Below are 10,642 nucleotides of genomic sequence, written 5' to 3' on the forward strand. Positions count from 1 at the left end.
GCAGCTGGAAAAGTGGGAGGTGTAGAATTAGGGGAAGGGAAACGAGATTAAAAGAAGCGAATGGAGAGATAAAATGAGTGGAAAGTACCAACAGGCCGATGGAAAAAAGAAATTCTAGAGGGAATCCATAATTACAGTTTAATCCGCCCCAGAAACTAAAGCTTTACAGATAGACGTGGATTGCAACGTTGATCGGAGATATCCGAGTGGTTTCAAAATGAGTAGTCAACTGTGATAAGTAATTCAATGAATTCTTTCGGAAAAATGGTTCAATCAGGTTGCTTCAAGTCTCGATGATTATTCTCGCTGAGTATTTATTTTCGGTTCAAAGGCTGTTACGAGGAGTGATATTTGAACGTGAGTTTTTAAAGAATTGAAGGGGATCATTTCTTATTCGTCTTCTATTGCTTTTCGAAACTACTCTCGGAGCATCAGGGGGATTATAGATTGTAACAATTAATCATTTTATTTTTTCTCAAATTAAATTTTGAGACAGTAATGTGACCATTTGCATAAACAGTGGAATTCGCTGTTACAGACTCATGGAATTTGTTATAATTAATGGCCTCAAATGATATTTTTTATCATTTGCTTTTATTTATATTTTATTTGTTATATTTCATATTTTTTATCAAGTGATATTTTTTATTACTGCTGAATGATTTATAAATTGAGTTTTCAATAATCCGATGCAGCGAAATATAGATATTATGAATATTGATGAAATATAAAAAAATAAAAAAACAGGTACAAAAAGCGCTAACAACAAAATCATAAATAAATGAATTGCTGATTGGGATAAGTAGTTCAATTAAATCTTTTCATATTCACTGAAAAATGGATCTGTAGTTTGCACCAATGATTCATAATTTCTTAGCAAATGTTCATTTCTTATAAAAAATCGTTTTACTAGGGAAATCGTTTCTGATGAAAAACGAGAAGTCAATGCCAATGTACCAAATATTTTAAAGGGATCGTTTTGTCTCTGCCAGTTGGTTTTTCCTGCCAATGATCGATGTACCGTGAAAACTCCTTCAGATGGATAGCCCCACCTTGTAAAAAATCTCTTCAATGTAAGATGGGACTCGATCATTCGTCTCCTGTCCCATTTTTGTCACTGAATGTAATCTCAATTGTTACATCTATGTATGATATTTATCATCCCCATGTTCCAGGAGGGTTCTCGCGGTGATCGGAAAGAGGGGGGCAAGCGAGGACGCAAGCCCGGAAGGAAAGCGGCCGACAAGGCGGACATGAGAGCCAAGCTTGGTAAGTGCACTACGCAGTAAAGTGGATACTTCCCAAAAAAACGACCGAGAGCGAGAATGAATTATTTACGAGAAGATATTCCTTTGCGAATGCTTCAAAATTTAAGAGTTTCGAGTTGAAGAAGTAATCGTTGGAAATGACACCATAAGAGTATCTTTAATTATTGCATCGTGTTACGGATAATTTCAATCAGGTTATTCTCAAGTTTGATTGATTTGTTTGAACAAAAGTATACTTTCGGTCGTTTTGATTTAATTGATTGTTCAAGGATAATTTTTTTGTTTTCAATGAGTCGATTTTTTAATTTTTTTTTTATTAAGCATTTTTAAACCTTAGAGGTTTAATTTGCATACAATTAATAAAATATAAAATTTTAACACTTAGAACTTAGGTTACATTGGTTTTAAATTTTTATCGAACATTTATCCAAGAATTCACTAATGATGACATTATAAAAGTCGATTTTTTAATTGATTATTAGTTTAGTTCCTATGAATTGCAGTTTGAAAGTTTAATGGATTAAGTTTTTAACGATGACGGTTCGATATAATTTGTTATTTTATTTTCAATGGTGACACTTGAAGCTAATTACGTTATTTATGAATGATTGGAATTGAAATAATTTATTGTGCGTTGTATGTAAAGAGATGTGTGATTTTGCAAGTAATTTTCAATTGGTTCTGAATTCGCGATAATTAATATTATGTAAATCAATTTAATATTTCCGAGATATAGTTAATTTACATATTATGAATGGATACGATGAAATATTCAATGGTCAATATATTGTATGCGCCCGGACTGCCAGAGCAGAACTGATCTAAATTTTGTCAGACGTGCTACGACCGGTCTCTTTATGGAGCTGTGTTTCGTACAAAGGGCCTCTTTGTTACCACATATCGGGTGTTTTGCTATAATTTCGGAGCGCGAAACTGAAGTTAGCTAAGGGCAATGAGGGATTCAAAAACTCGACAAATATTCCAACGTTACAATTCAGTATGAAATTGACGATTGGAATTGACAGATTCATAAAATCGTTATAAATTGAATAATTAAAATATTAATTTTGAATCATTAATACATTTTCAAGAAATTTAATAAACACTTCATTTTGAAATGGAACACTAATAACGATTCGGTTGAAAGGTAATCTAGTAGTATTTATCCCAATAGTATTCACCTGTTTCCTTTGTTCTATCATCATGATAATTCGTACACTGATAGAAAGGATTAGTTATTGTTAACAAATGGATTTGGTTGGAGGCTAGAGTCTATTCGGTCTCACCAAATGTTCATTCGTTAATAGTTAACAAATGCATATTTGAGTAGCCTTGTTTCACTCGACTTTCACCTTTCAAGTGAGCCATTTGTTAACTATTAACGAATATTCATTTGGTCATATTCAACTCTACCATTCGTTAATAGCTGACGAATCTCGTTTGGAATAAATAAATTATTCTATCAGTGTACTTGTTTTTATCATCGTGTTAGCAAAATTTTCGATAAACTCCTTTCCTTGCGTTTCTGAATACACGGCGTTTATATTTTCAAGACCAAGGCTTGGAATTTTTTATCGTCATGTCTAATACCAATACTGTGAACAAATATTTTCTGGATATTTGGCCTGATATGACTTAGAAAAGAAAAACTTTAATAGAAGTATTGAAACACGATTTTTCTACGCAAATAACATCATGCGTAATATCACTTGACATCTAATTCCTGAAAATGACAAAAGGATAGGTTGAATCATTACTGGAAGGTATTCCGTTACGCATGTTGAAAAAGACAAGAGCTTCCATTTGAGAGAACTTCTTTGTTGAAAATGATATCACGAGAATATCTAATAATGATTCTGTTGAAAGATAATCTAGCACTATTTATCTCAATTGTACTCACATGTTCCCTTTGTTCCATCATCATGATAGTTCCCAGATGTTCTTATCACGGTGTTAGGGAAACTTCTGGACGACTCTTCCCCTCGCATTTCTGCATACACCGCGCTTTTTTTCAAGACAAAAGCATGTAATTATCTTGTCGTAATGTGTAATACTAGTACGGTGATAAATATTCCGGGGATATTTGAGCTTCGAAGGGTTTCAAGAGCTATCAAAATTTTGATATTCATGATTTTTCTACGCAAATAACGTTATGAGATGAGTGATATATAATACCTGAACATGACGCAGGGTTAGGTTGAATTATGTACTCGGAGATATTTCTTTATGAATACTTAAATATTCAAGAATTTCAGTCAACATTCGTAAAAATCTCATTGTTAAAAATAACATCACGAGAATATCTAATAACGATTCTTACTGTTTACTTCAATCCTACTCACATGTTTCCTTGATCCGATCATTAGCATAGTTTCTGTTTGTTGTTATCAGGGTATTAGAGAAACTTTCGGAAGACTCACCCCCGTGCATTTCTGAATACATACACCGCGGCATTCTGAATACGTATACTGCTTTTTTAAGATAAAAACTTGTAATGTAATAGTTAATAATTTCACTCACAATACACGGACAGGAATATTCAATAAAAATTACCAGAAAAAAGACGTAAAAATTTCGTTTCGAAACGTAATCTGGGAGCGAAGTAAAATTCAATAAAAAGTGTCAATCGTCACGTAAATTCTACGATCTGTTCCGTAAAAATTACTCATCCGTCCGACGCCTCACGGCCATGAGTCACCGTGAGGGAGAAATTTTAACAACACGTTCCGTAATTTTTCCGGAATTTTTCGTAAAAATTCTTAAACATCCAAGAATTTTCATGTTCTGAAGCATAATAAGTCTTGAAGTTTCTGTTAGATATCACGATTTCCAGAAAAATTACGTGACTTTTTCGTATTTTTTCGGTGACAGACCCGAAAATTTACTGAAGATTTCAGATTTATTCTCTTATATTCCTATAGAAATGCACTGAAAACGATTCTCGCTTGCGGATTACGTGAAATATTCCGTAATTTTTGTTGAATATTTCTCTCCGTGTAGTCGTTATCATTGCTCATTGCTGTGTCTCATTAAATCGTTCTGCCAAAGGTCTCTTCTATTTGAGATCCATATTTATTCCCGTCGTTGAGAAGAAACTTTACTTTATTGGAGATGAACTGAATAAATAATCCTTAAATCTGGCAGTTGAAATGTCACGTGGCTGTTCACCTCCAGATTATTGTTACCGTAGAATTTTTTTAATAAGGTGAATTTTATTAAAGAAATACCGAATTCATAATGAAAAATTTCGGATTTTTTATTGGCAAAAATACTTTTCCCCTCCGAAAATCCAATATCGCGTAATTTGTCTGAAATTTTCTACAACTCTATCGGTACTGAAGTTATTTCTTAATAAAATTATGAAAAAAGAGAGTTTCGACCCTTTTGAAGACTGACATTTTCTTTCTCAGGAACTAGGTCATCTCGAGGGATGTTATAGGTAAATTTGGAATCAGTGTGCAAAAATCTTTGTAGTGACAGCTGTCTCTTTATGCCAGGAAGGGTCGGCATTGTGTAGAAGGATGGTATTTACTTGGAGCTTATTTCCTTGCCAATCTTGGAGAGTTCAGGAGCTTCCATTTGAAGAAACTCCGTTGTTGAAAGCGACACCACGGGAATATCTAATAACAATGCTGTTGGAAGATGGCCTAGTGTCATTTATCTTCCTGATTATCCCCCTATTTATCTCAATCGCACTAACAGGTTTTCCCAGTCCCATCACGATGCGTATTCTCATCTTTTCTCATAGTTCCCTTAGTTCGGGAAACTTCTAAGGAACCTCTCCCCTCAAATTTCTGAATAACACGGAGAATTTCTTAGGACAAATACTTGGAATTATTTTGTCGTTATGTTTCAAATCAGTGCGGTGATAAATCCTTCTCGGATAGCTAAACTCGACGGGCTTCGAAAAAGTATCCAAACTTTAACATCCATGATGTTTCCACTCCACTCGAATAACATTACGAGTTATTCCACTTGACATCCAATACCTGGAAGCCATGACTGATTACAATGAATTATTTACCAGAGGATATGCCCTTGCGGATCTTAACAAATTTGACAGCATCATTTAAAAAAAGAAGTTTATTGTGAATGACACCACATGAAGATCTTTAACAATAATTTAGAAGACAGCCTAGTGTCATTGATCCCAGTCGTACTCAAATGTTTCCTCATGTTTTCCCAGTCCCCTCACGATGTTGTTCCTATTTGCTCTTATCATTGAGTTAGGAAAACTTTCGAAAAGGTCTTTTCTTGAGACATTTCAACGTACAGTGATTTTTCTCAGGACAAACACTTATGATTATTTTATTGTCAAGTTTCACACCGGTGTAATAAGCAATCGTTAACAATAATTCAGTTACAAGATGGCGCAGCGTTATTGATCTCAATCTTACTGACGTTTTTTCAGTTCCGTTACGATTATTGTCCTTAAAAACTTCAGAAAAAGGCTTCTTTGCTTTTTGAAACATTTTTGTAATCTCCATATTCATCTCATTTGGATAATTATCGGTTAGTTTCAATAAATAAATACCTCAGGTTCACCAATTACTCTACCGAATATCATTATGTACTCACTGTAGGTAGATTTATCTCCAATTTAAAAGGACCAAGGGAGTTATTCCTAACAATATACGGAGAGAATATTTCTAGAAAAATTCTATTGCTAGTAGAGGAAAAAGGGCGCCGAATGACGGCCAGGGACAAATTCCTGTACTGGCACTGGAACTTTTATTGAGTAGCACGTCAATTTGTCTCGTACTTGAATGAATTTTTCACTGAAATCCCTAGAAATTGTACCAGAGAGCCCTAGAAATTTTACCTTAGCAGCACCAGAATTTTTTATAGCCAGTCGATTGTATTTTTTTCCAACATTCGCATTTGAATTCTTCCGAAGAATGTCTCTCCGTGTAGAATTCAAAGAACTTTCGAAAAAGTTTTCCTCTAGGCTCCCCTAGGCTCTGTGATTTTATCAAGAACAAATATTTGTAATAGGCTTATCGTGAAGTTCCAGACCAGAACACTAATTTGTAGCTATGTTTGAAGAAGAATATGAATCTTTCATCTAGCAGAACTTTATAGAACTACAAAAAGTACCATAACTTCCGTATCCACGATTTTTCCCCTCAAATAATATTACGAACAATATCTCGTGATATCCAATACCTGAAATCAGTCAGCCGTTTCCTTTTTAATCTCCAAAACTATCCGAATGTTATTGGTGGCTTAAGCGCCGATCCCATACCGGGGTTACGATATATAAACAAAGCTATCGGGCATCAAGCGGTCTCACCAATCGAAGTACCCATGGTGCTTAACGCAGCTTAAGCTGGAGTAATTCCACTGAAGCACGGTGATCGTACAGTTACTACTGTGGGTCACGGCGATAAAGTTGTATACCCCCGAATTATTGATGAAAGAAATCCCACAAGTTCCTGAATTCATTATCCTTCCCAGCCCGAGAAAATGTTGTTGGAGAAAGGAAGACTCATTTGGTAAGACCGTAATGATTATTACTTCAATGATAATAATGACCCGCGATGAGATAAAATGATCTGACCAGTCATATTGTTATATTGTGATTTCTAATAAGTAAATGCATGGGTTGAAATTAAGATAGGAAGCAAAAAACTATACATTATCAATAAATGTGACAAAGTTCATGACTGGAGAAAATTTGATGATTGTCAGATTTATGAGTGCTTCGGTAGTTGATTGTCAGAGGACTGCTGAAAGTATGACTGAAATCTGAGATGAGGAAATTCAACATGACTATTATCAAAAAAAAATTTTCTAGGTTTCAGTAGTAGTCTCAAAATTTCAGAACTCTGTCACGAGAACGTTTACCGCAGAAAATGTAGAATTCAAATTTATTCCAAGATTCTCCTCAGAAATTGAACAAATAAAGTTTTGATTCCGTATAATTCTCTGTTTGAAACTAAAATTATCGCGCCTGAATTCACCAACATTTTCGGTTATTGAAAACCTTGGTTCTTAAATTTTAAAGATTTCCTTTCTTGAATTGATTATTTTTTCTAGTCTGAAGGTAAAATCTACCCATGTTTAATAATTTATTCAATTAATATTAAATCACAGTTCAACTATTCCACGATTTAATTCCTTTCAAACGTTCTCACTTTAAGAACTTTAATTTTCTTCATTCGAGACTTCACCTGTTCTTATTTCAAACATATTCTCTACTCCAAACGTAGGTTCTCGGTACATGATTTTACCGAATTTTCTTCTTGAAATTGAGCAAACAGTTTCCTATGCTAACGACAATGTTAATTCATCCAAGGCATGTTAAACCTTGAATTTCTTAAAATCGTTAACTTTGTTCTGAAAACTAGAAACTTTTTCTCCGTAAATTTTCTTTCGCCTGATGTTATTTCGCATTTCTAGATATAACCTACTTTTTCAAATGGCGAGTTAACCACATAGTTTATCAATAATTTTCAACAGAACGCAGTCGGCAGAGTGCGAGGGAGTGCCGTGCTCGTAAGAAGCTGAGGTACCAGTACTTGGAGGAGTTGGTGGCCGACAGGGAAAAAGCTGTTCTCGCCCTCCGCAAAGAGCTCGATATGGTAATTTGGTTTGTTTTTATAACTATCCCTCAGCTACTCTCCGTTCGCACAATTTTTGTTTGCTGAGAATTCATAAAAATTGATGCCGAGAAAACACGGTAAACTCAGTAATTCATCGGTGGACAATTATTTTCCCAGTTATTGATTTCGCTATAAAACCCTGTTGTTACGTTTTATTCCTAATCAAACTGATTCATATTTGCACTTCACTTTCCACCTCCGGACTCTTGATGAACTAGGTGACAATATAGAACAAACAAAACTCCTGTCAACAGAAATGTTTTTTTCTGTGTGTACTGAAACTACCGGTGGCACAAGCGATGGACAATTCCGTTCTTTTTGTTACTTATATCTACTGAATCCACACCACAAAACAGTCCCAACAGCACGAGCTTTTTGTTCTTATATTGGTGTTTGTTCATAGGGAGTCCCTTCTATTTCTTGCCAAGGCTCGAGAAAATAAAGCCCTACCTCCCGATTACACTTACAAGGATCAAATATAGTGGGATCAATACTACAGCAAGTTTTCCGATATTAATTACATCGGGTATTCTGTTCTCGAGTTTCACGGTTCAATCCATCAATTATGTAAATTTCGTGAAATATTAATTTTCCAGTATCGATCGTGGGGACAAGAACTCGACGCTGGACGTGTTCCCGAGGGGCTGCAAACAATGCTTGAAGAACTTGGAGCCCTCAAGAAGGAAAGGAATAATAATTAGTCTATAACACAACAAAGTACCTCTTTAAAATAAGGATTCAAATTTATCATGCTGTTTTTGGTTTTTTCGTTGAGTATTAATTGAACTGAATCATTGGTATTATTAAATTTTGTGACATCATCTCTATGTACGAAATTTTTATTTGAACAAAGTACTCTTTTTTTCAAATTCATTGATATCTCTTGCATTATTTCTCTTTAGCGTTATCGTCCTAATATTTTTCGTAACAACTTCATGTTGAGAATGTATTAGCATTACTAAAAATATATGGCTACAAATACAGAAAAAGAAGGGAAGATTTTCCATGTTGTTTACCTTGAATAATTGCATACCTCGGATAATTAGAAGAACAGATTTTATTCACATGGATGCTATAAAATTTCTGTATTTTCTCTCGAAGGAAATCGTTTAATTCTGGTCTCCATTTGAATTATCACGAATGTATGAAATAAAACAGCAAAAAGACGCCAATTACCCGCACACAGTTTTTTCCGACTGAGCCGTGGATTTTGTATCTTTTTACGAAACGTCAAAGTAATCCGCGTGTAGTAAAAACACAATACATGAACGTATAGAGAGATTACCCTCGACATTCGCATTTCATTCGTTTAATTAGAGATCGAAAGTACCAGCGCAACTTCGTAACACGTATACAGTGTTCTCCCAGATTGCATTTTCTTTTTTATTTAACATTGAAGGGAGGAAATTAGATTTGTATATAAAGTACATGGGGTGCGAAAATTCAATTATTTTTAAGTTTCCTTCGTCGAACAAAAATTTATCGTTTCGCTCAGACAGTTACTGTTGCAGGGCATTCAGTTGGTACTCGCACTTTAGCAATTTTCTCAGTTTAGTCGGGACCCACCTCTTTCCGCTCTGTATTTGAAGTTGGCGGAGTGATTAGATGTACAGAGTTGACTCTCTCAGCATCGTTTACTCAACGCGAGGAAATGACGAAATTTTCTCCCTTTCACTTAAGCCCAAGGAGAACGAAATAAGCACTTTCTGTTATTTCATATTATTTTTGTGCCCTCGTAATTCACTTCTGTGTGATATTTGATGGGAAAAGTAGACTTCGGAGGGAGTCCTACTCTTCGATATTATGCTGTCACTGTTATACTGGAAAAATGATATTTACGAGGATTGCTTTACAGAAGTCGCTTGACATGTTGATGACTTGTGCATACATGGAAGTGACTTTCTTTATTTTTGAATGAAAGGGGTGAACATATTTCTCTTTATGATTCACGTTTGTTACTCACATTTGCGGATTCATTAAACTTTATTCATTTCCAGTGTTTGGACAAGTTATCAGATTGTTCTCTCCGTTATGCTTCGTACATATTTGCTAACGGTTCCCGTAATTTCTCTAAATACTTGCACATTTGAATTGTCATTTATTTTTTCGGTGGATTTACAGAAGTTGGATAACAGAAACTATAGTAGCTACTCTCGAAAATCGAAGTAGTTAATTAGTCTCTGAATATTTTTGCAGTTTCTACTATTTCATCTTATTTATTATCCTTGTAATCCGCTACTGTGTGATCTTCGAAGCGAAAAATAGTTTGAGAGGACCTCTTTTTCCCTTCAACATTACGCTGTCACTGTTATACTGGGAAAATGAAATTTACGCGGGTTGGTTTACAGGTGTCGTTTGACATGTTGATGACTTGTGCAAACATGGAAGTGACTTTCTTTATTCTTGCATGAAAGGGGTGAACATATTTCGCTTTATGATCCGCGTTTGTTACTCACATTCGCGGATTCATTATACTTCATTCATTTCCAGTGTTTGGACAACAGTTACCAGATCGTTCTCTCAGCTCAGAATTGTCAGTTAATTTTTTGATGGATTTACAAAAATTGGATAACAGAAACTGTTGCAGCTACTCTCGAAAACTGAAGTACTTGCACTATTTGTTTTTATATTCACCTTTGTGAATGAAATTCTTACAAAAAACGATTGTAGGTCAGTGAATTTGTGTATCATGACATCATCTTACTCGCTGCTGACTAGGATACAGTTGTTGTCTTACGATTGTTGGTCTCCATGTATTTTTGCAGTTTC

The 10,642-nt window shown here is 34.8% G+C and overlaps 1 protein-coding gene across 1 annotated transcript in view; it reads left to right on the top strand.

Annotated features, from left to right (window-relative positions):
* LOC107039820 (REPTOR-binding partner) overlaps positions 1 to 8,746 on the top strand; it is a 19,921-nt gene extending 11,175 nt beyond the window's left edge. The window contains exons 2-4 of the mRNA XM_015259639.1: positions 1,176 to 1,269; positions 7,731 to 7,852; positions 8,470 to 8,746. Coding sequence (XP_015115125.1) covers positions 1,176 to 1,269; positions 7,731 to 7,852; positions 8,470 to 8,574 — 321 coding nt within the window. The 3' untranslated portion in view covers positions 8,575 to 8,746. The remainder of the gene's footprint in view (positions 1 to 1,175; positions 1,270 to 7,730; positions 7,853 to 8,469) is intronic.
* The last annotated feature ends 1,896 nt before the right edge of the window (positions 8,747 to 10,642 follow it).

Source organism: Diachasma alloeum, unplaced genomic scaffold (genome assembly GCF_001412515.2).
Source record: "Diachasma alloeum isolate Michigan unplaced genomic scaffold, Dall2.0 Dall_scaffold_00308, whole genome shotgun sequence".
In the NCBI taxonomy this organism is placed as follows: Eukaryota; Metazoa; Arthropoda; class Insecta; order Hymenoptera; family Braconidae; genus Diachasma; species Diachasma alloeum.